Source organism: Acanthochromis polyacanthus, chromosome 21, assembly GCF_021347895.1.
Source record: "Acanthochromis polyacanthus isolate Apoly-LR-REF ecotype Palm Island chromosome 21, KAUST_Apoly_ChrSc, whole genome shotgun sequence".
In the NCBI taxonomy this organism is placed as follows: domain Eukaryota; kingdom Metazoa; phylum Chordata; class Actinopteri; family Pomacentridae; genus Acanthochromis; species Acanthochromis polyacanthus.
The window spans coordinates 30,391,017-30,415,808 of NC_067133.1; the positions used below are offsets into that span (position 1 = coordinate 30,391,017).

General features: G+C 46.2%; 2 protein-coding genes and 1 long non-coding RNA gene across 3 annotated transcripts in view; all 3 read right to left on the reverse strand.

Annotated features, from left to right (window-relative positions):
* LOC110947754 (nuclear GTPase SLIP-GC-like) overlaps positions 1–21,560 on the reverse strand; it is a 48,357-nt gene extending 26,797 nt beyond the window's left edge. Inside the window, 3 exon segments of the mRNA XM_051940876.1 lie at positions 20,887–20,999; positions 21,111–21,192; positions 21,341–21,560. Coding sequence (XP_051796836.1) covers positions 20,887–20,999; positions 21,111–21,177 — 180 coding nt within the window. The 5' untranslated portion in view covers positions 21,178–21,192; positions 21,341–21,560.
* On the reverse strand, positions 1,445–5,258 carry LOC127531490 (nuclear GTPase SLIP-GC-like). The gene is made up of 7 exons (XM_051940888.1): positions 4,904–5,258; positions 4,662–4,779; positions 4,390–4,498; positions 4,153–4,283; positions 3,766–3,847; positions 1,825–1,906; positions 1,445–1,733 (listed from the first exon to the last, which is right to left on the reverse strand). Exons 1-7 carry the CDS (start codon positions 5,122–5,124, stop codon positions 1,679–1,681), a joined length of 798 nt encoding a protein of 265 aa, XP_051796848.1. The 5' UTR covers positions 5,125–5,258; the 3' UTR covers positions 1,445–1,678.
* LOC127531499 (uncharacterized) lies at positions 10,489–20,163 on the reverse strand. The gene is made up of 3 exons (XR_007938581.1): positions 20,143–20,163; positions 19,689–19,782; positions 10,489–10,506 (listed from the first exon to the last, which is right to left on the reverse strand). It is a non-coding gene; the product is annotated as an uncharacterized LOC127531499 (long non-coding RNA).
* Positions 21,561–24,792: the final 3,232 nt, after the last annotated feature.

Consider the following 24,792-nt stretch of genomic DNA (forward strand, 5'->3'; position numbering starts at 1 on the left):
TACTACAAGGAGAAATACTGCAGTTGATGCTGTAATGGAGGTGAGATCATATCTGGAGGAACCCCTCATCCAACCAGCAGACGACCCACTGAGCTGGAGGCAGGACAAGGCCTCAGTCTGCCCCACCTGGTGAAGGTGATGGAGGGGAGACTGTGTATTGTGACAACTTCTGTTCCATCTGAGAGAATCTTCTCAAAAACAGAGCAGATACCAAAAGAAGAAATGGTATCAGCCCATCCAAGCTCAGGTCTGATTTTTCTGAATGCCAACCTGCACTGATGACATTTATACTGAATGCAGAGTTTGGTTCTGTTTCTGTTCTGTTTCGATGGGTTTGTGTGCAGTGTTCTGTTCATTTGTGCAAAAAAATGTGATTAAATTAAAAAAGTAAGAATGCCTGCTTTTGTAACAGAACAAATGCACAAAATGAGGCAATTGGCTTCTCATAAAAATAAAAACACTGAATGCAAAAGGTTGATCAGTACACAAATCATTCATATTTACCAGGTTAGGCTAAAATATGAGGCTACAAGTAATACTAAATTGGGAGCCTAAAGAGTCGACTCTTCCTTGGAAGCCATGCCAAAAGAACCAGCTCTGAAAAGAACCCAACTTCCCATCAATAGTCTAGATGAAACTGGCGCCTTTTCCTCCTGCGGTCCTTATCTGTAATGCTCATGTGTAAGTACGTACAAGGTGTTGGGACATTCTTTATTTTGTTAAAGTGCTGGTATATTTCAAGCGATGCTGATTATGCTGGTTTGAAAACTGCTGTATTTATTAGCCTTAAAATCTTACATTTCTATTTAAATGCAACAAAACCTGCTTGTGTTGATGTCAAAAATTAATCAGTACAACTATTTTCACTATGAGAACATTATCTAATCCAACAACACCAGTGTTCAATATCTTAGAGTTTAGTTTAGTGTCAGAAAACATAGACTGAGGAAAAATATCATGAGATTAAAGTAAGAATTCACCAAAAATAATTTCCATCTTTCAAATAAAACTGATGTCAGAGAACTCCAGCAACTTTTACATAAAGAAATAAACTGCACGCACACTTTAACTCAGGTTTATTAGACAGTAGATCACATACATAATTGGATTTAGAATCAGTTCAGATCAGACATAAACCACAACGATGGAGTAAATCATGAGACTATTTATGCATTTGTAAATATTTGTCCTTGAATGTAAAAGAAAAGTACAAATTCAAGGTCTGTTTTTTAAAAACCTCAAATCTGTGTCAGATCAAACCTACAGTATGAGCTATATTCAAGATTGAAGGTTAAATGTGTTGGACATCATATCAAAAACATGTATTCATTTAGAGTCAGTGTAGATTATATGCAAAATAAAACATCAAAAAGAACAGTTCAAACCTTAAAATCTAAATGTTTTGTGGTTTGTACCTTTATGATGAAAACCACAACATCTGGTCCAAATCCAACCAGGGCTCTTTGCATTTCATCTCTCTCTACTTTTTTAGTTGCCTCTGGACTGGAATCAATAAATGAAATAAAACTTCAAAAAAAATCTGTAATCTCTCAGCACAAAATTCATAAAAACAAAGTCAATGAACAAATCAAACCAAAGCATCAAACATACACAGAAACCAACTTAATAAAAATGGTTGAGACCAAATCCAGAGTGTCCTGTGTTGAGTCAGTGATCCTCAGAGATGTTCAGTGGGAGACCAGGCCTCTGATGTTTCTGTCCACTGATGGAAGCTGAAACAACAACCAGACAGAGACAGACAGGTTATATTCTATTATAAATATGAATAATATAAAAACGTGATACTTACATTCAAGGTTTTACCCCAGTAGTGATGTTTCTCCGTCTGGATTGTCTTTCAGTTCATCGTAGTATCGCTTCACCATCTCAAGTTCAGTTGGAACATCTAAAAAAACAACAACAAAACAAACACTTTTACTAGGAATGTGTGGACTTCTTGAACAACCATCCATTATCTTCCGCTTATTTGGGCAGGTTGTGGAGGCAGCAGATGAAGCAGGTCATTTCAGACGTCCTCCGACCAGCAATGCTTTCCAGCTCTTCTTGGGGATCCCGATGCGTTCCCAGGCCAGATGATTTACATAATCCCTCCAGCGAGTTCTGGGTCTACCCCGGGTCTCCTCCCAGGCAGACATCTTTGCAAAACCACCAAAGGAAACCTCGAAGGCATCCAAATCAGAAAATCATCAACTGGCTCCTTTAGAGGTGAAGTAGCAGCGGCTCTACTCTGAGCTCATCCAGATGTCCAAGCGTCTCACCCGAAGGCTGAGCCCAATAACCCTGCAGAGGAAGCTCATTTCAGCCACTTATATCCGTGGTCTTGTTCTTTCAGTCGCTGGAATATAGATGGACCGGTAAATTGAGAGCTTTACCTTATGGCTCAGCTTCCTCTGAGCTGACCCACTGTTCCACAACCAGGATGGAATCGCATTGCTCTTCCTGAATGTGAGGTTCAGTCAGAGCCTCCCATCCTGCCCCATAGTAATCTTTCCTGGGGAGGTTGAGAAATATGATGCCCCAGTAGTGGGAACACACTCTCCAGTCCCCTTTTTGAAAATGGGGACCTCCACTCTGGTCTGCCACAGGTACAATACCCGATGCCCGCAACATTGTTTAGGGTTAGCTGAGACAGTCTAACAATGTCCAGGGCCTTCAGCATCTCAGGATGGATCTCATCCACACCTGGTGCCTTGCCACTGGGGAGCTTCTTCACTACCTTGGCAACCTCTGCCACAGATATGGACGAAGATGCCTCGGAGTCTTCAGTCTCTGCCTTCTCCGCAGAGGACATGTTTACTGGGTTTAGGAGTTCCTCAAAGTGCTCCTTCTATCACCCGTCCCCAGTAAGGGTCAACAACCCCCCAAGAACTCAGCTCTTGACATGTTGGGCTCCATCTGCTTGCTGGCCGTCAGGTTGAGAAGCAAGCCATGCCTGAAAGACCTCCTCTTTAACCTGACAGCTTCCCTCACCACTGGTATCTACCAGTGGGTTTTTGGGTTGTCATCATAGGCACCAGTGACCTTCTGGCCACAGCTCCTAACAGCCACCTCTGCAATGGATTCTTTGAACGTGGCCCACTCAGATTCCATCTCCCCAACCTTCCCCGGGATGCAGGGGAAACTCTTTCGTAAGTGGGAGTTGAAAATCCCATGGACAGGGGCCTCCACCAGATGTTCTCAGTTCACCCTCACTACACGTTTGGGTTTACCAGGTCTGTCCAGCAGACTTCCCAGCCATCAGGTCAACTCACCACCAGGTGTTGATCAGTTGACAGCTCTGCTCCTCTCTTTACTTGAATGTCTAAAAATACGGCCGTGAGTCTGATGACACGACTAAGAAGTCAATCATCGACCTTTGGTCTAAGCTGCTGTGGTACCAGGTACACTTATGAGCAACCTTTTGCTTCAACATGGTGTTTGCTATGACCAGTCTATGGCTCGCACAGAAGTCCAATAACAAAACACCACTCGGGTTCAGATCAGGCCGTTCCTCCCAATCATCCCCCTCCAGGTTTCTCTTCACTGCTCACTTTAGCATTGAACTTGCTGAAGAGAACTATGGAGTCCCCAGGTGGTTTTCTGAATCACTCTTTGTCTGGTCCCTCCCCCAGTACCAATTTGCCTGGGGAGACACTACCAGAGGCTATTGTCCTGGACAACATAGCTACCTGGATCACAGAGACACTCAAACCCCTCCACCACAAAAACTACATAAATGAGTTGACTTTAAAATGTTCCTGTCACCTGGGACTGAGTTGTCATCTGTCTTCAGTGAGAGCTCAATGGATTCCCTCATGGTTCCCTCCAGTATCTCCAGGATGTCCTCCTAATTCAGAATCAAAATCTGTTTCACATATCACAGCGCCAAATCCCTGAATCTCTAATGAATTAACTGTTTAAATGTGACTCAGAGGCTGACAGACTGGATGAAAGGACTAATGACTCCAAACTGTATGTGTCTGTCTTTGATTAATAATAATAATAACTGATGAGTGGTGACAATTAAGTTTTTAGGAGCTTAAGCACCTTTCAGAATTACACATTTTCCTTCACATGAATAGTGGACAAAGAAAGGTGGAAGACACACATTTTACAATCTCATTATGTTTAATATTATAAAATTCGACAAACCTTCAAATAATTCAGCTGGTTCAACATGACATCTTTGGCCTCCTCAAACATGATGATGTTTTCATGTACATGTGTGGCAATAGTTCTCCTCATTTTCTCCAGTGAGCCTTTTCCTCTAAACTCTGCTGCTTCTACAATAAAACATTAAAATGTTGTCAAACTGAATATTTATGCACAATAAATGGAAATAGGCCTTATTTTAGTGACAGGTTGTAAACATCTGATCTTCTTCCTTACTTTTGTAGGATTCCTCCATGATTTCCACTATTTTCTCTGTCAGACTGTTGTAGATGGATTTCTTACGCCTCTGGATGATCTTGTTGAGTTTTGCCTGAATTTTGTCTTCCTTACAAATCGAACATGATAAATAGATGAACATTATTTATCAAGAAAATACAAAGCAGGTGGATGGTTTTCAGTGTTTAGACTACTTTGGTGGATCTTCTTATGTTTCTCTTGCTTGCCTACTAATGTTCTAATGAACAGGTTGATTCTAGTTTTATCTTTACCTCTGTCTTCAGAAAGTTCAGTTGCAATCCGACATCTTTGTACTTTTGAATCAGCTTATCTGTATCAAGTGAAAATGTATCAATGACTCCGTTGAATGGTCCACATTTGACTTCATTTCTGAAATAAGGAGAAGTGTTTCATTAACATGTATTGAAACGTTTCTACTTCAGAGTTCATTTATGGCTTTCTTCATTGTTGTAAAATGGGTCAACATCAATGTTCTCATTCAGTCACTTCTTACGGGAAGGTCTTCCTGAATTCCTCATCAATGCTGTTGGTCAGATATGAAGCTAGCTTCATGTTGATGTTTATTTGTTTCCCTTTCTTTGGTTTGTAGACGCCACCGTTCTCAACTACAGACTTTAGCGTCCTATGAAACCCACCATTTCGCATCTTTCTCTGAAATGGAAAACACACAACTTTCAACATGTCCAAATATAGTGTAAAATAAGTTGTTTTCATATAATTATAATTCAAATATGTACAGGGTGTAAGATGGACTTCAGGGTTTTGTCACATGAGGTTTTGGATGTTTGAACCCCTTCTTTGAGGCATTTTTCAAACACGTGGTAAGCCTCTTCCATTGGTTTTCTGACTTTATTGAGTTCACGCCTCATGTTTTCTTCAAGGTCTCTGCACACTTCTGCTTTTTTGCCAGCCTGAAGTTAAAAACAAACAAACAATGCATTTATTTAAAGCAAACTATAAATACTACCTGACTACCAGCCTTGAAGTGGGTCTGTCAATGTCATTCTAGATAGAAATCTACTCCACTGTTTCAGTTTTTTTCAGAGTTCATGTGTTTGTTATTTTGGACCCCAAACTGAAAGTTTGAACTGTTCTCAGACCTGTAAAATGTTTTAATTTGAACTCTTCTGGACAGAGATCTCAGATGTTGTTGCTGGGATCTTCTGAAGTAACTCAGAGCACCACTGGTACCACTACTACCTTCACTTCTCACGTCTTTTCTAGCTCCTCTTTCTGCTCTTGGTATTGTTCAAGGATCTCATGTTCCTTCTTTTGGTGTCATCTGGGATTACATCTATCAGTGCTGATAGTTTCTGGTTGATTGGCCACCACCAGTTTATCAGTCTGGATTTGGAAGTCCTATAGGATGTTGCCTCGGTTATTCTCTACCACTTTTGGAGGTGTTGTCCATTTTGAACCTGGGACTTCCAGCCCAGACTCGGTGCAGATGTTTCTCTTCACTATAGCAGCTGCTTGGTTATGGCTCCATGTATGCTGTACTCCATCTTATGGCTGCTGTTATGTGCTGTACTGTCTCAGGTACATCTTTTCACAGCCTACATCTGGAGTCCTGTCTGGTCTGGTAGACCCCGGCCTTTTAATCTGGTGCCCGGCTCCTGTTCTTGTACTGCCATGATTAGTGCCTCTGTGCTGTCTTTCAGGTGTGTTTTCTAGATATCAGCCACTTATATCTGTCAGAAGCAGAGACTTGTCCTTCACTAATGTTCCTTCTTCCTCTTCCTCCTCCTCATTTTCAGGTTTGTGCTGCCTGAGGTATTCATGTAGCAGGCATCACGAGTGGCCATTTTCCTGATGTATTCTTTGTTGTTTCATCGTGGACAGTGGCTCTGATGATCACCAGTCCTCGGCCTCCTTCTTCTTCATGTACAGTCTTGGATGCTGGACTTGGGGTGAAACCCTCCATCTCTTCCTTTGGTCAGGTTATTATACCCGCGGGGCATCTGATCACTGGCGGCCTGTATGTGTTGATGATTCATGTCTTGTTCTGTCCATTCAGCTGACTTTACAGGCCCTGTCTCACTCCCTGTAGGTATTTGGCTGTTTCTGACTTCCTGGCAGTCATCTAATAATTTCATTTGCCTGTGGGACTCCAAGGTATTTGGAGCTAAACATCTGCTGTGTTGTTTTCTGGTAGTTCAACCCCTTCAGTGGGGATCATCTGATGTGGACCTTTTTACTTCAGGCAACATCTGAGCGGCGCAGTAGGCCCACCACCTGCAGGGCAGGAAGTCGGGGTCGGGTGCTATGTTCACCGAGCAGTAGGCAGGAGCAGGCGTGCTGCCCCTGGTGGCATAGACTAGCTCTGGGGACGTGGAACGTCACCTCACTGGTGGGGAAGGAACCTGAGCTGGTCCAGGAGGTGGAGCAATACCGGCTAGATATAGTTGGCCTCACCTCCACGCACAGCAAGGGTTCTGGAACCAGAATCCTGGAGAGGGGTTGGACTCTCTCCTACTCCGGAGTTGCCCAAAGTGAGAGGTGCCGGGCAGGTGTGGGGATACTCACAAGCCCCTGGCTGAGCGCCGCTTTGGTGGAGTTCTCCCCGGAGAACGAGAGGGTCGCCTCTCTGCGACTTCGTGTTGCGGAGGGGAAAACTCTGACTGTTGTCTGTACGTATGCGCCGAACAGCAGTCCATTCTGTCTGTGCAGTCTGGAACAGCAGAGTATTCGGCCTTCTTGGAGTCTCTGGGTGGTGTCCTGGAAGGGGTACTGCCCAGGGATTCCATAGTTCTCTTGGGAGACTTCAACGCTCATGTGGGCAACAATGGAGAAACCTGGAGGGGGTGATTGGGAAGAACGGCCTGCCCGATCTGAACCTGAGTGGTATTTTGTTATTGGACTTCTGTGCTAGTAATAGTTTGACTATAACAAACACCATGTTCGAGCATAAGGTTGCTCAATAAGTGTACTTCGGTACCAGAGCACCTTGAGGCCAAAGGTCGATGATTGACTTTATAGTTGTATCGTCAGACCTCAGGCCGTATTTTGACACTCGGGTGAAGAGAGGTGCAGATGCTGTTTCAACTTGATCACCACCTGGTGGTGAGTTGGGATCCGATTGGGGGGCAGACTGCCGGACAGGAACCTGGTAAACCAAACGTTAGTGTAGTGAGGGTGAACTGGGAACATCTGCGTGTGAGGACCTGTCCATAGGGTTTCAACTCCCACCTCGAAGAGTTTCCCCTGCATCCCGGGGAGTTGGGCGACATGGATCTGAGTGGATCCATGTTCAAAGCCTCCATTGCAGAAGCAGCTGCTAGGAGCTGTGGTCTGAAAGGTCACTGGTGCCTGTCGCGGCGGCAATCCAAAGACCCGCTGGTGGACACCAGTGGTGAGGGAGGCCGTCAGGCTGAAAAAGGAGACTTTCGAGTCTGGTTGACTCGGGGGTCTCCTGAAGCAGCTGACAGGTACCGGCAGGCCAAAAGGGCGGCAATTGTGACGGTTGTGGAAGCTAAACTCGGGTGTGGGAAGAGTTCAAGGAGGCCATGGAGAAGGACTTTTGGTCGGCCTCAGGGAACTGTTGACCCATACTGGGGATATCATCGAGCGGTGGAGAAGAGCACTTCGAGGAACTCCTGAACCCGGTAACATGTCCTCTATGGAGGAGGCAGAGCCTGAAGACTCGGGGGATCTTTGTCCATATCAGTGGCAGAGGTCGCCGATGTAGTTAAGAAGCTCCTTGGTCCAGGTGTGGACGAGATTCGCCCCTGAGATGCTGAAGGCTCTGGACATTGTTGGACTGTCCTTGGTTGACATAATCTAACAGTCGCGTGCATCGCGGTTACAGTTACCTGTGGGTGGCAGACGGGTGTGTCCCTATTTTCAAAAAAGGAGGATTCGGAGAGCTGTTGCAACTACCGCGGATCACACTTCTTACCTCCCCGGGAAATTTACTCTAGGTGCTGGAAGGAGGATCCAACCGATAGTCGAACCTGGGATTCAGAGAGCAATGCGATTCTGTCCGGTCACTAACATCGACCAGCTCTTTACCCTTGCAGCAGCTGCTGAGGGGGGTCCATGGAGTATGACTCTACCCCAGTCTACAGTGTTTGTGGACTGGAGAAGGCCTTGACCGTTCCCCCTAGGGCTTTTGTGGGGGCACTGCGGAGTATGGGGTCCCGGGCTCGTTGCTATGAGCCGTTGGTCCCTGTACGACCAAGTGACAGCTGTGTCCACATACTCGGCACTAAGTCTGACATGTTTCCGGGGGTGTTGGACTCCGTCAGGGCTGCCCCTTGTCTCCAATCCTGTTTGTGGTTTTCATGGACAGGATTTCAAGGTGCAGTCATGGTGGGGAGGGTTTTCAGTTTGGGAGCCTCAGGATCACATCTCTGCTTTTTGCGGATGATGTGGTTTTGTTGGCGTCCTCAGACCGTGACCTCCAGGATGCACTGGAGCGATTTGCAGCCGAGTGTGAAGCGGCAGGGATGCGGATCAGCACCTCCAAGTCCGAGGCCATGGTTCTCTGCCGGAAACCGGTGGATTGCTCCCTCCGGGTTCGGGGGGAATTGCTTCCCAAGGGAAGGAGTTCAAGTATCTCGGATCTTGTTCACGAGTGATGGGAAAATGGAGCGAGAGATGGACAGGCGGATTGGTGCGGCGTCAGCAGTAAATGGTAAATGGACTTGCTCTTATATAGTGCTTTTCTACTCATCAGAGTACTCAAGCGCTTTTACAGCAATTGCTCCCATTCACCCAGACACACACAGATTCACACACTAATGTGCAGGTTGCTAATCAACCTGCAACATCAGTCAGTATACATTCATACACCAGTGGAACAGTCACTAGTAGGCAATTCGGGGTTCAGAATCTTGCCCAAGGAAACTTCGGCATGCAGCACATGACTAGGCGAGAGCGGGAATCGAACTGGCAACCCTTCGATCATTGGACGACCCGCTCTACCACCTGAGCCACAGCTCACCCCTGGACAGTAATGCGGGCGTTGTACCAAACCGTCGTGGTGAAGAGGGAGCTGATGCGTAAGGCGAAGCTCTCGATTTACCAGTCCATCTACGTTCCAACTCTCACCCATGGTCATTAGCTTTGGTTAGTAACCAAAGAACAAGATCACGGATACAAGCGGCCGAAATGAGCGTCCTTGGTAGGGTGGCTGGGCTCAGCCTTAGAGATAGAGTGAGGAGTGCAGACATCCGGAGGGAGCTTGGAGTAGAGCCGCTGCTCCTTCGCATCGAAAGGAGGTGGTTTGGCCATCTGATTCGGATGCCTCCAGGGAGACTTCCTTTGGAGGTTTTCCGAGCACGTCCGTCTGGGAGGAGACCCCGGGGTAGATCCAGAACTCGCTGGATGGATTATATATCTCATCTGGCCTGGGAACGCCTCGGGATCCCCCAGGAAGAGCTGGAAAGCGTTGCCGGGGGAGGGACGTCTGGAACGACCTGCTTCGCCTGCTGCCTCCGTGACCCGGCCCCGGATAAGTGGAAGACGGATGGAACATCTGAGCCAGTATGTCTCTTGTACCGAAAACATCTGAGGTAAGACTTCTAGCATTAAGGACCTTGCCTAAGGGCCCATGCTAGATGCCAAGGTTTGCCAAATTTTTAATTAAACTGACTTATGTGCACTGAAACATATTTATTTTCAATGAATAATATTCTTTTCAGTTCATATCAATAACAATTTTAACAACCAAGCCGTATGATAAAGGTTTGCATTAATAATCTTACCACTTCTCCACAGTTGGCCCCGTGCATCAAAGAGAGAATCCCATAAGCTCCAGACACAAAGTTTAACGTCTCTGAGTGACAGTCATTGAGACCTTGCAAAAAATCCTGTAGTTTTGGTATTTCTGTAAGAAAAAAAAAAACAGTTTTCTTGGTACATTCTTAGCTTACATGTGATACAGTTTCAAAATCCACACAGTCTTCAAGTCTTAAAGTGGTTAATGTACAATAAAACAAAACATGGATTTGAGCAACACGTTTCCTGTTACCTACAAATTATTCTCATCTGGAGACTTCACCTACCTGTGTCCTCTGGATTGAGATGTTTTCTTTTCAGGAACTCTTTGGAGCTCACTGTGAACACCTCGAGGCAGTCATCTTGGAAGTGTTTCTACAGAAAATGGGATTAAAGGCGTGCTTACAGTCATAAACAATCTTAGATTGTTTTTGTCAGTCTACAAAACTCACCTTAACTTTGTTCAGTTTGTGGAATTCTTTCCTCACTACTTCCTTGACTTTCATGTTTCTTTGAAATATGCGAGCATGAACATCAGCTGCTGAACTATGAGAAAAGACATGTGATGTGACAGTATTATATGGATCCATTTGCTTGTATTTGCTATGGTTGAGCTCTTGGCCACCACATGCATCAATGTCTGATTTGGATGTTTTATTTAACGGTGCACTTTGAGCATCTTAATTCACTTACTGATCATCTGAATCTTCAATAACATCAGACTTGGTGCAGATAAAGTGAATTTGCTGACACTGGCCACCGTTTCCCATGAGGCTGCAGGTACTCGTCAAGATCTCCCAGGGTTCTTTTTCTGATGCTGCTCGATTGATTTCAGTCACGATCCACACAGTAGAACAATCTCCAACAATCTAAAGGGTTTAATAGCATGTTAATTGTTTTGTAAAAAGATGCCATCACAGGTTTCATATAACACAGTACTGCTAAATTAACAGCAGTACATGAGGATGAATTACCCCTTTCCACATTTTGTCTCTGCTCTTGTTCCGGTCTCCGTTTCCAGGAAGGTCCACCAGTGTGACGTGTTGAAGAAGATCATTATTTGGCACCTTGACAGTCACACACTTCACCAGTGGCCAGAAACACCTCGTTACTTCTTTGCTGTCTCCGTCACTGGAGGCACTTCTTGTGTATCTGACTAATCTTGCAGATAGCTCTTTGGCCTGCAATAAATACAAAGTTAGGTCATATAGGGCAATTTCATTATTCACTGGAAGTGAACGTTAAACCATTTTCTTTTATTCAACAAAATATTAACAGGTCAAATATTCTGAGGGAAAGTAAGCACACTCCTGTCCTCACAAGTTAATCTTGGTCCCTTTATAGTAGAAAAGCCCTCATTTAGACTTTATTCATTCTTGTCCACCACACTTTGCTCTAATGTTGTGGAACAACTTCCATTTCGCACATTTTCTTTCTGAGTGTAGACACATGCAGTTTGACACCACCAGTTCCAGAGTTGCCTTCAGCTTATGTCAGAAATGTTGGGGTTCTTGGAGACTTATTTTTGTATCAGCCCTTCTGCTCTTAGCCTGAATTTTCTGGACCAGTCCTGGACAAACTACTATTCAGTGAAATCTTCTCTACTTGTGGATGATTTTACTGAGAGTAAATATTTTATCATTGCCAGACTCAGACAACCTGTTTTCTGAAGGCTTTAGAGAGCTCTTTAGATCTTGTACTGAGGATATCACACTGCAACGGTGAAGGAACACTAAACCCTAGATGTTGGAGGTTTAAATAAGAGAGACTCCATCTCAAATCTGGAATTCCTGATTCTGATTTTATGGATTTTTCATTTTTTGAAATTCTCCATCCATCCATCCATTCTCTATCCACCGCTTTATCCTCACTAGGGTCATGGGGGGTGCTGGAGTCTATCCCAGCTGACTCGGGTGAAGGCAGGGGAACACCCTGGACAGGTCACCAGTCTGTCACAGGGCTACATATACAGACACACAATCACACTCACATTCACACCTACGGACAATTTAGAGTAACCAATTAACCTCAGCATGTTTTTGGACTTTGGGAGGAAGCCGGAGTACCCGGAGAAAACCCACGCATGCACAGGGAGAACATGCAAACTCCATGCAGAAAGATCCCAGGCCGGGATTTGAACCGGGGATCTTCTTGCTGCAAGGCAAAAGTGCTAACCACTACACCCTTTTTTGAAACTGTAAAAAGCAAATTAACACATTTCACTCCATCAGACTGATGGCAATTATTCTTTCCATGAAGTAGTAAATCTTTTGCATCTTACTGATTCACAAGTCAAAGTCTTCTTCTTGGATTGGAGAAAGTCTGGAATTTCTCTGAAATATTTGTTGTCCATGAGCATTTGAGGGTTTTTGTGTTTCCATTCATCTCCATACAGCGCTGACAGCTTTTCAGTAATGTCACGATAATCTTCATTATCATCATCTTCCTCATCGTCACCGTTACCATCATCATCATCATCCTGATGTGCTTTATCTCCAAGAAACTGATACATTGACCACAACTCATCTTTCCACTCCTATAAAACAAATAATAATTATATCTTTGTTTTCCTAAATGGCACGTAGCATAAACAGGAACTGTATTTTTGATATTCACATCTGGTTTTACCTCAGGTGTAATGAACTCGATGTCTGCTTCGTACTTTGAGCTGGGTATATTTGCCTCCACTTTAATCATGACTGAGGTACAGGCACTGACACTTCCAGAGGGCAACAGATCCTTCTCTCCAATGATGGCGTTTATCAAAGAGCTCTTTCCAGCCCCAGTTTTACCAAAGACACCGATCAGTTCCCTCTTGTCTGTCTCCAAATCATGGATTTCAGTCCTGTTAAGAATGGAAATGAGTTGAGTCATTTGAGAAATATTCAAACACTAACAATGTATGCCAAAATCAAGGGGACATCTGTCTGTGACCAGCCTGCTGAAGTCTCATTTAGAGGTAGTGATATTCAATATTACCTTACAAACAGTTCCTCCAAAGATGACATGTATGTGAAAGACTACTTTTACTTAAAAGCCCAACCAGGGACAGGAGTTTTAAATTAGCTCTAGGCTACCCACTCTATATGTAATGCATCGGTTCTATGTGTCACATGATAATTGCATGGTCCCTGATTAAATGAATGAATGAATGAATGAGTAAATAAATAAATAAATGGAGATAATTACACACTGAATAATGACCAGACTTTGTAGTTTCTGTTCAGTTTCCACCATCTTTCAGTTAATTGTTTTGGTTTTTGGTTCACATATTTTTGGGTCACTCTTAGTACTCTGAGTGGTTTTCAGATGCAGAAAACATTAAAAATGTGGACACTTAGCAGCTAGAGAGCCAGATGACTCGCTTTCAGAGCATAATGGAATGGCATTACTTTGGTCTCCAGTACTACTGTGAGGAACCTCAGAGTTATTTTTGACCAGGACATGTCCTTTAACTCGCACATAAAACAAGTCTGTAGGACTTTCTTCTTTCACCTGAGAAATATTGCAGAGTGATGCAGAAAAACTAGTCCATAGATTTGTTACCTCCAGGCTTTATTATTGTAATTCCTTATTATTAGGATGTCCCAATAGTTCTCTGAAACATCTACAGTTGATCCAAAACACTGGAGCCAGAGTACTGACAGGAGTCAGCAAGACAGATCATATTTCTCCTATTCTGGTTTCTCTTCACTGGCTTCCTGTTAAATCTAGAATATAATTTAAAATCCATCCATCCATCCATCCATCCATTCTCTTTACACCGCTTTATCCTCACTAGGGTCGCGGGGGGTGCTGGAGTCTATCCCAGCTGACTCTGGTGAAGGCAGGGGACACCCTGGACAGGTCACCAGTCTGTCACAGGGCTACATATACAGACACACAATCACACTCACATTCACACCTGCGGGCAATTTAGAGTAACCAATTAATCTCAGCATATTTTTGGACTGTGGGAGGAAGCCGGAGTCCCCGGAGAAAACCCACGCATGCACAGGGAGAACATGCAAACTCCATGCAGAAAGATCCCAGGCCCAGGCCGGGATTTGAACCGGGGATCTTCTTGCTGCACGGCGAAAGTGCTAACCATTACTCCACTGTGCAGCCTAATTTAAAATCCTTCTTTTGAAATATAAAGCTCTTAATAACTGATCTTAAAGACCTGATACCACCACATTATCCAAGCAGAACTCTTGGCTCTCAGACTGCTGGCTTACTTCTTGTTCCCCACCTCGTCTCCCGATCCCGTGGACACATGTGAGTCTCCTCTCCCCTGTCAGTTTAGTCTCATTTTAGTTTTCACCTTGGCCGTCTGGTCCGCCCTTAGTGTAGTTAGTTTAGTTTAGTTTAACCCCCACGTTCTGTTTAGTGTCCATGCCTCCCGTATGGAGAGCCTTTGTGTCTTGTTTTATCATTAAAACCCTGTTCATTTATCAACCTGCCTGTCTGTTGCCTGCTGCTTGGGTTTATCCACCTGTTCATGACAGAATGATCCAGCCACCAAAGAACCCAGCAGGCACTCGTGATCACATGGACTTCCCCTTATCCCCCGTAGGTCCCATAGATACTTTTTACGAATCAGACGAGGCGTTTAATTATATCAGGGGCCTGTATGCTCGACTGGATGTATGGAGGAATGTCGCCGGGCAGGCAATCAGGGATGCAGCAGTGTTGGAGGGGCACAGAGAGGCTGCGAAGAAGCCGTGGTTGGCTCCACACATTCCCTGCAGCCTCCTGGAATTTCTGAATGCTTTCCTGACCAACCTGCCTGGCCGGCCGAGACACTCCTCACCCCTGATCCTGGGGGGCTCGACGCTTTTCCGCCCACTGACTCCCCTGACTGTCCACCCGATCCTGTTCCCCCGCAAGTCGTAGAGCCGGCCGCCAGAAGATCTGATCGGCGAAGGCGCGGCACTAGAAGACGCCGAAGCTCCCCTACTCCTGTCCCGGAGGAGCCCTGTGCCACCTCACCTGCGGTGCTGGAGGGGCCACGTGCCACCTTGCCTGCAGCGTTAGAGGGGCCTTGTGCTGCCTCACCGTCCGAGCAGGTCGACGCCGCCACTGTTTCTGAGCGGGTCAAAGCTGTCTCACTCCCTGCCGAGGAGAGGCCCCATGCCACCTCACTCCCTGCCGAGGAGAGGCCCCATGCCACCTCACTCCCTGCCGAGGAGAGGCCCTGTGCCGCTTCACTCCCGGTGGAGCAGAGGCCCTGTGCCGCCTCACTCCCGGCTGTGGAGAGGCCCCGTGCCGCCTCCATCTCTCCTGTCCCTGTGGGGCCCATTGCCTCATCTCCTGTCCGTATGGGGACCATCACTCTGTCTTCAGTCCTTGCGGGGCCCATCGTCCCGTCTCCAGTCCATGTGGAGCCCATCGCCCCGTCTTCTGTTCCTGTGGGGACCATCGCTCAGTCTTCAGTCCATGCGGGGGCCATCGCCCCGTCTCCAGTCCATGTGGGGCCCATCGCCCCATCTTCTGTTCCTGTGGGGCCCATCGCCCCGTCTTCTGTTCCTTTGGGGCCCATCGCCCCGTCCCCTGTCCCTGTGGGGGCCACTGCCCCGTCTCCGGTCTATGTGGGCCCTGCAGTGTTGAGGCTCCCAGCCTCCCCTGAAGCTTTTAAAAAGCTAAAAGCTCTGTCTGCAGTTTTGAAGGAGCTTAAAGCTCCCCCTGCAGCGTTTAAGGAGCAAAAAGCTCCCCCTGCAGCGTTGAAGGAGCAAGAAGCTCCCCCTGCAGCGTTGAAGGAGCAAAGAACTCCCCCCGTGGACTTGAAGGAGCTAAAAGGTCCCCCCACTGGCATTGAAGGAGCTAAAAGCTCCTCCCGCAGCCTTGAAGGAGCTAAAAGCTCCCCCGCGGCCTTGAAGGAGGTAAAAGCCTCCTCTGCAGCCGTAAGGAGGTTTCCCGCCTCCTCTGCAGCCTTAAAGAGGTTTCCTGCCTCTCCTGCAGCTTCTAAGAAGCTCAAAGCTTCTTCTGCAGCTTCGAAGAAGCTAAAGGCTTCTCCTGCAGCCCTGAAGAGGTATAAAGCCTCCTCGGCAGCCTTGAAGGAGCGTAACGCCTCCTCGGTGGCCTTGAGAAGGCCTAAGACCTCCCCTGAGTCCTTGATGAGGCAAAATGCCTCCCCCGAGTCCTTGATGAGGCGAAACGCCTCCCCCGAGTCCTTGATGAAGCAAAACGCCTCCCCCGAGTCCTTGATAAGACGCAGAGCCTCCTCGGCAGCCTTGAAGGGGCCTAACGACCCCTCGGCAGCCTTGAGGAGGCGAGACGCCTCCCAGGAGTCCTTGTTGAGGCATAATGCCTCCCCTGAGTATTTATTGAGGCAAAATGCCTTCCCTGAGTCCTTGATGAGGCTAAATGTCTCCCCTGAACCCTGGAAGAGGCGTAGCGCCTCCTAGGCAGCCTTGAAGGGGCCTAATGACCCCTTGGCAGCCTTGAGGAGGCGTAGCGCCTCCCCCCGAGCCCTGAAAAGGATGAATGCCACCCCTACACCAAGTGGCGCCCCTGCAGTGGCCACCCCAATTGATCCTCTTGCAGCTGTGGTCTCCTTAACCCCGTGTCCAGTCCCTTTCCCCGAAGAATCCCCAGTTCCAGTCCTACCCTCTGAGGGGTCCCCAATCCCCAACCCAATCCTGTCTTCAATCCTACCTCCCGAGGGGTCCCCAGTCCCAAGTCCAGTCCTGTCCCCAGTCCCAAATCTAGTCCTGCCCCCTGAGAGATCCCCAGTCCCAAACCGAGTTCAGTCCCCAGTCCTGCTCCCTGAGGGGTCCCCACTCCCGAGTCCAGTCCTGTCCCCAGTCCCGAGACCAGTTCAGTCCCCTGTCCAGGCCCCCACTTCACCCCTGGAGGGGTCCCCAGTCCTGGCTCCCGTTTCACCCCCGGAGGGGTCCCCGGATCCAGTCCTGCCCCCCTCGGGGCCCCCGGCCCCGGATCCAGTCCTACCACCGGACGGGCCCCTGGATCCAGTTCTGCCCCCGGAGGGGTCCCCGGCTTCAGTCCTACCCCCAGAGGGGCCCCCGGCCCCGGATCCAGTCCTGCCCTCGGACAGGCCCCCGGAGGGGTCCCCGGATCCAGCTCTGCCCCCAGAGGGGCCCCCGGCTCCAGCCCTGCCCCCAGAGAGGCCTCCAGCTCCAGCCCTGGCCCTGGAGGGGTCCCGCCTCTGCCGGCACCCAGCCCGGCTGCCGACCCGGCCCCCGGAGGGGTCCCACCGCTGTTGGTTCCCAGTCCGGCCTACGGGGGGTCCCCATTGGCCCAGCCTCCGGTTCCCAGTCCGGCCTCCAGAGGGTCCCCATCGGGCCAGCTGCCGGTTCCCGGTCTGGCCCAGTGTGCGCCAGGAGGTGCACCTTGGGGGGTAAGGGTATTGTCATGGCCCCTCCCTCTCCTGCTCCACGCTCGGCAATCAGAAGAACGCAACTGAGCGGTATGAGCAATCAACGCAGCATAAGAGCCTGGCTCTCTCCTCTGCTCCCCGCTGAATCATTCTGCAACTCTACAATTTTACAATTTCATTTAGCAGACACTTTTGTCCAAAGCGATGTACAACACAAGCAAGAATTCAGACATAAGAAAAAACCTGTAGTAAGTGCAAAAAATGCTTCAAGTGTGATTGGTCAAAGGTGTTGCCATCAAGTTGCAGAACAATTGCCAACCCGCCCCCCCCCCCCCCCCCCTTTTTTTTTTTTACTTTGTCAGCGCTAAATAAGTGCTGGGTTTTGGACCACCTGACTTATTTTACCCCTAGGGTGGAGTCAGATTAAGTGATTAGATGCTGCACTCCGTCTCGCGCACTACGGCTGTCTGGACTCTGTCTCTATATGGATTATCTTGCCTGCTTCTCACCCCGGAATTCCTCGTCTGCTCGTCACTCCTCCTTCTGCGCCCGGTCTGCCCGCTCCTCCGTCCTCGCCATGTCCCCCCCACCGACTCCCTCAGCTCTGCTCCCCAACTCGTCTCCCGATCCCGTGGACACATGTGAGTCTCCTCTCCCCTGTCAGTTTAGTTTCATTTTAGTTTTCACCTCAGCCGTCTGGTCCGCCCTTAGTGTTTAGTTTAGTTTAGACCCACGTTCTGTTTAGTGTCCGTGCCTCCCGTATGGAGAGCCTTTGTGTTTCATTTTATCATTAAAACCCTGTTAATTTATCAACCTGCCTGTCTGTTGCCTGCTGCTTGGGTTCACCCACCTGTTCATGACACACTCTGAAAGGTGCAGTTTTGTTTTGTTGGTGGGGGGTCCACTCTTCTTCAATGGCTGTGCGAAGGTGCTGGATATTGGTGGGAACTGGTACGCGCTGTCATATACGCCGATCCAGAGCATCCCAAACATGCTCAATGTGTGACATGTCCGGTGAGTATGCTGGCCATGCAAGAACAGGGACGTTTTCAGCTTCCAAGAATTGTGTACAGATCCTTGCAACATGGGGCCGTGCATTATCCTGCTGCAACATGAGGTGATGTTCTTGGATGTATGGCACAACAATGGGCCTCAGGATCTGGTCACGGTATCTCTGTGCATTCAAAATGCCATCAATAAAATGCACCTGTGTTCTTGGTCCATAACAGACGCCTGCCCATACCATAACCCCAGAACCTTCCCAGAAAACCCCTCACCCACACGACGCCACACACGCTGTCTGCCATCTGCCCTAAACAGTGCAAACTGGGATTCATCCATGAAGAGAACACCTCTCCAACGTGCCAGACGCCATCCAATGTGAGCATCTGCCCACTCAAGTCGGTTACGATGACGAACTGGAGTCAGGTGGAGACCCCGATGAGGACAACGAGCATGCAGATGAGCTTCCCTGAGATAGTTACACTAGCTGTAATTTGGTTTTCATTTATTGTTGTTGGCTCTGTAGCGCCCTCTCTGGAGCTATAGTGTGTAATTGGCGTTAGTGCCACACTGTCGGTTCTTGAGAGGCATGCATGAGGTAGGTAGTGAAGTACAGCACAGGCTCATAAATGGTTGTTTTCTTGATGTCCTTTTTTTATTTTATGAGTACATGTACACTATGATGTATTCAGATGTTCACTGGAGTGTGTTGACCTATATTTAATGTTTTTATTTGTTTAAATCTGTATTTTTGGGAGTTTGCGACACTCTGAGCTAGCCATCTAGCTAGCATTAGCCTAATGAACATGCTCTCTTTTAGTGTGCTGTGTACGAGACGTCCACCGACCAGAGGTTTTCTTATATATTTACCAGAATAAATGGTACAAAGAAGCCGTCTCAGCCTTCTGACTTCTTTAAATGGAAATCTACACAATGCAGAGTCGAGGGGTTTTGAACCAGCCAATGACAGTGTGATTGTGCATAGTTACACTAAAATGAAGATTTTAGACTTGCATTCCCGAAGTCTATCCAAAGCAGTGGTCAAGATACAACCAGAAGCTTGTGAACAGAAACCAAAAGAACCTAACTTAAGTAAAAATGGCCAATGGCACATTTAACCAAATATTAACATTGCTATATGTATTTTTTTACCGAGCAGATTTCCAACAAACTCTTTTTGTTCTCTCTGTAAATCTGGTTCATGGTCAGCTGTAGACCAGGAAAACTTAATACTCACTTCAGGAAAGCATTGAGCTTCGTGTTGTCTTGGCGATGAAGTCTAGCAAGAACTGATCCCATGATGTTTTTCACATCAGACAGTATGAATGATTCTGTTGGTGTAAAAATAAGAAACTATTTAGATAGAAGCATGAACCAGTTCATTCAATCACTGCACAGAGTCGTGAATCTCATAAAACAAGGAAAGAAAGAAAGAAAGAAAGAAAGAAAAGTGAAATATGAGAGGAATTTTCTCTACAAAGTAAATGTAGGATGCCTCAGAGTGGATCATGCTTTAGCTACTTCCAAAATGAATTTAATATCTACATATATTCATGCTGTTGACTGTTAAAATGAGATCTTTTTAAAGTGCCTCAGACATCAGAAAGCCAACGAGAAAGTATTTGCTTTGCAAAGAAGTTTAACCAGAAATCAGCTGTTGGCTGACAATGTTCAGAAAGAAATGTAGTTACCTGTGTATGATTGGGTTTTATTGTCACGTTGTCGTTTATTTGGTGATTTCCATTTGCTGGATTCACCTTGAAGATCCAACTTTCTCTTCCCTGATTAAAACAAAAGAAGTTAGGTTAGTTTCCTGTCCTCTGTGTCTCCTTAGGAGAATCATTTTTATATTTTATAATCAATAAGAGGCTGTGTGTCTCACCTTGAGAACTTGTTGATGGTAAAACCTGAACATGAATATGAACTGATTGTTAAACAGAATTTAATCAAGAAACTTTACAAAATATTCTGGCTGTTTACACGACTTTGTACTTCTACGGTCCAGAATATCAGCATGTCCACTCATCACATGTAAAATTCATCCTTACCTGAACTGAATCAGCTGCTTCTTCACGCTCCTGTTGACTCTGCAGAAATCATTTAATGCAAGTGTAAAGTCATGGAAAAGTTTGAGCAGAAAATGGAAATAGAATCTGTTTAATAAATCCTGTCTAATCAGAATAAAACTGTAACTAACTTACTGGAACAGGAGAATTTGCTGCTGCCTGATTTGTGTTTTGTTCTTCCTGGTGACAAAAAGATCATCAAAAATCTTTGTAAATAATATTATTGTCACTGAGATACTCTAAACTTTTATCCATAGACATCATCATAATTTGAATAAAAGTTCCCTGTAACAGCATTCATCTACATTAGTGAGGTTTATGACACCAAATGTTAAAGTGAGCAGAATATCTTCAGATGCAGAACATTACCTTTAACTGCTTCAGTCTCTTCTTGAATTTTGCTCTTGGTCCCACTTCTGGGATCAAGTCTTTAATGTCTTGATCTTCAAGATCATACAGACTTTCCTTGTCCATGCTATGATCTGTAGTTGAGACATTTAGTTCAATCTTTGTCATGTTATGTTTCATTATTGGCAGATCACATCAATAATGAATAATACTGTACAAAGCAATTATATATGGTCATACTTTACCTTTAAATCTATCAATGAGCTCACTAAGACCCCATTCAGTCAGTTTGTTACAAACAAAGTCATCCATGACCAAGAACAGGAACTGAAAGATAAATGAAAATGTTGTCATCAATCATTACTGCTCAACATTTCAGAGTGTTGTGATTAATTACCCCTTAACTGCATTTACATGGAGCTTATACAGGAAGATGAATCAGCTCTGAGTTGTGATCGAAGCTTAAATGGTTCACCTGATATTGAAGGTAACGCAGACCAGAGCAGGTGAGGAGTTCAGGAGGGCGACGTCAGTAGAGAGACACAGACCTGCAACAGGCAGCCAAAGACATGAGGAAAAAATACAGCAGCAACAGTTCAGGAACAACAGGAGGTGAGAAACAGGAGAGTTCTATAAAAAAGGAACAGATCAGAACAAAATAAACTCTATGAGAGAGGCAGCAGGAATAAACCTGCAGTCAGAGGCTGACCAGGAATAAAGAACAGATAAACAGGTGTGGCTCATCACATGATCGAGAACGGTTGGGAACTTTGACTCGGAGCTGATGGGAGTGGCTGGATCTGAAAAAAAACAGGAGAGTTAGTGGAGAGAAGACAAAGAGCAGCAATAAATAAATGAAGGAAATGTGACATTCAGTTGTGTCTTAGAGGAAATAAACAGCTTTGAAGGCTTTGAGGTTGGAATAGAATAAAATCACACTCAGATTTTCAGCATGTACACCACCATTCACAACTTGCTACAGAGGAACATTTCCAGCAACCATCACTCCTGTGTTCTAATGCTACATTGTGTTAGCTAATGGTGCTGAAAGGCTCATTGATGATTAGAAAACCCTTGTTCAGTTATGTTAGCACATGGATAAAAGTGAGAGTTTTAGAACATGGAATAATCTGGATGAGCCCAAATTTTGAACAGCAGTGTATACACCGTAAAAACATTGTTTTTCTATCTAACAAATCTATAGCCTCTTATTGATAGGATTATCAGTACAGAATAGCACAGCAGGAGGGTCAGAGTTCTACATGTTATTTTGCCATCAGATGTAATTTGTGTGTTTGTTGTTCCTTTGTGCACCAACACGTCTGCACTGGTGTTTGATTTCACTCGTCCTATCAGTAGAGAGACACAGACCTGCAACAGGCAGCCAAAGACATGAGGAAAAAATACAGCAGCAACAGTTCAGGAACAACAGGAGGTGAGAAACAGGAGAGTTCTATAAAAAAGGAACAGATCAGAACAAAATAAACTCTGAGAGAGGCAGCAGGAATAAACCTGCAGTAAGAGGCCGACCAGGAATAAAGAACTGTGGCTGTAATTAGTGTTTATTTCTCCTTCATGCACAGACATGTCTGAACTCCACCTCCCATAAGCTCCCTCTGTGTGCACAGAACATACATCCATCCATCCATTCATCCTCTATACACCGCTTTACCCTCACTAGGGTCATGAGGGGTGCTGGAGTCTATCCCAGCTGACTCGGGTGAAGGCAGGGGACACCCTGGACAGGTCACCAGTCTGTCACAGGGCTACATATACAGACACACAATCACACTCACATTCACACCTACGGACAATTTAGAGTAACCAATTAACCTCAGCATGTTTTTGGACTGTGGGAGGAAGCCGGAGTACCCGGAGAAAACCCACGCATGCACAGGGAGAACATGCAGTGCACAGAACAGGTTCAGTAAAATCAGTTTAACTGTGGAGCTGCAGCACAGAAACTTGCTATAGACTTTATTAATTGAACACATAAACAATGTACAAAATCAGACACAATCTCTCTAGTAGATCAGTGAAAATAAAACGTTCAAACAGGAAAAGTTGCTGGTAAATTAAGACACTGATGGAAGTCAAACCACAGCACACATGAGCTTTACAATGAGCCATTAGCATCCATGAACAACCACTGAAAGCTTCACTCAACTCAAATTAAACACTGAATTGCAGCACCACTGTCTTTATTTAACAGCCAAAGCTGATATTTGTCTTATTAGTTGGAAGTGCCGATTATGTGTAATCCACGAGACCGAGACTGCTCTGTGTTGTGAGGCTGGCAACCATTTATTTTAACTTGCCCCCCCCTCACATCCGCCAAGCCACAAGAAGGCACTCCAGAGGCAGCAGCACATAGAATAAACCACTACCATAACATCCCCTTTTCTCAGTACATTATGAACAACAACATTACATCAATATCATTTCGATTTATAATGCAGGGACATAAACATAGCATCTTGTTTATACGCACTGTTAACAATTCCGGCTGTGATAATACCTTCTTTCTTAGCTTGTAAACAGAACAACAACTTTTTACCTTTTAACTTGGATAGGATTAACTGTTATTACATGCATTTGGTGTGAACAATTCTTGTAACATGAGCCGCGAACTAACTATGAAGGTGGGATAGACTACCCGAACCTTCAGCTGAGTGAGGGGATTATTCTGCCCCGGGCTGGTCACTCAGCGATCAAGAGTACCTTCTACCTAGGTCAAAGTCCTTAAGCTACCTCGGAGGATTTCTCTCTCTGGTTGGATACCGCTTCTTCATAGGTCGGTTGTTTGAGGAATCTGGGAGTCGAGGAGTAGTGGGTGCATCCAGTGATGAGCTGTTCGGCAGCACAGGAACCGGGGTGTCTTCAGGTTTAGTCTGTGTCTCTGTGAGTGTGACGAGATGACTCCGATTGCGTCGCAGGAGTCCCCTGGGAGTCTGAACCAGGTAAGACCGTGGTGTATCCACTCTGGATGTTACTGTCCCGTTGTCTTTCATGTTTGTGATCCAAACCTGATCTCCTGGTTGAAGTCTGGAAAGGTCATGTGCTCGGTGTCTTCGGTTGAACCATTTCACCTGCTTATCTCTTTCCCTCTGTTCACTCTCTCTCAATGAAGTGATGTCAGTCCACCCTAGTTTGAGGCAGGCTAGAAAAATGGGCACTGTAGTATGAAGTTTTCTTCCCAACTGGACCTCTGCAGGGCTGTGGCCGTTGGTGAGCGGCGTGGCATGATATGCCATGAGCGCAAGATAGGGGTCGCTCTCTTTCTGCAAAAGGTTTTTCACTGTTCTCACCGCTCGTTCAGCTTCACCATTGCTCTGGGGAAATCTTGGACTGGAGGTGGTGTGGGCAAAGCCCCACTCTGAAGCAAATGTTTGAAAGTGGTCTGATGAGAACTGGGGTCCGTTGTCACTGCGCACCTCCACAGGAATGCCATGCCTCGCAAAAACAGACTTCATGTGTTCAATCACTGCAACAGAAGTAGTGTGTGAGCTTGGCCACTTCTATGAATCTGCTAAAATAGTCCACTAAAAGCAAGTACTGGCTGTTATTCCATTCAAAGAGATCAACGCCAACCAACTCCCACAGATGTGCTGGGAACTCTGTGGGCAGTAGTGTTTCTCTGTGGTGTGGCCTCTCTTTCGCACATGTGTCATATTCAGACACTAACTTCTGAAGTTGTGCACTGAGGCCTGGCCACCATACCAACTGCTTTGCTCTCCCCCTGGATTTTGCAATGCCCTGGTGACCTGTATGCAGGTGGTCTAAAATGTCCTTCTGCAGTGATTTGGGAATGACTATTCGTGTCCCTTTTAACAGTAGGCCATCTTCGACTGTGAGGTCCCCCACATGTTGCTGATAGGGAAAGCATGGACCTGCTATTTTGTGTTTGTCCAGCCAACCATTCCAGCA

Bases quoted from the DNA above. Each gene is read 5' to 3' on its own strand.
- LOC127531490 (XM_051940888.1), bottom strand. From the start codon at position 5,124: ATGAAAACAACTTATTTTACACTATATTTGGACATGTTGAAAGTTGTG. The intron at 4,284-4,389 runs GTAAGGAAGAAG...GTTTTATTGTAG, and splicing joins CATGGAGGAATCCTACAAAA to AAGCAGCAGAGTTTAGAGGA. The intron at 1,907-3,765 runs GTGACAGGAACA...TTGTTTTTTTAG, and splicing joins AGATGACAACTCAGTCCCAG to ATGTTCCAACTGAACTTGAG.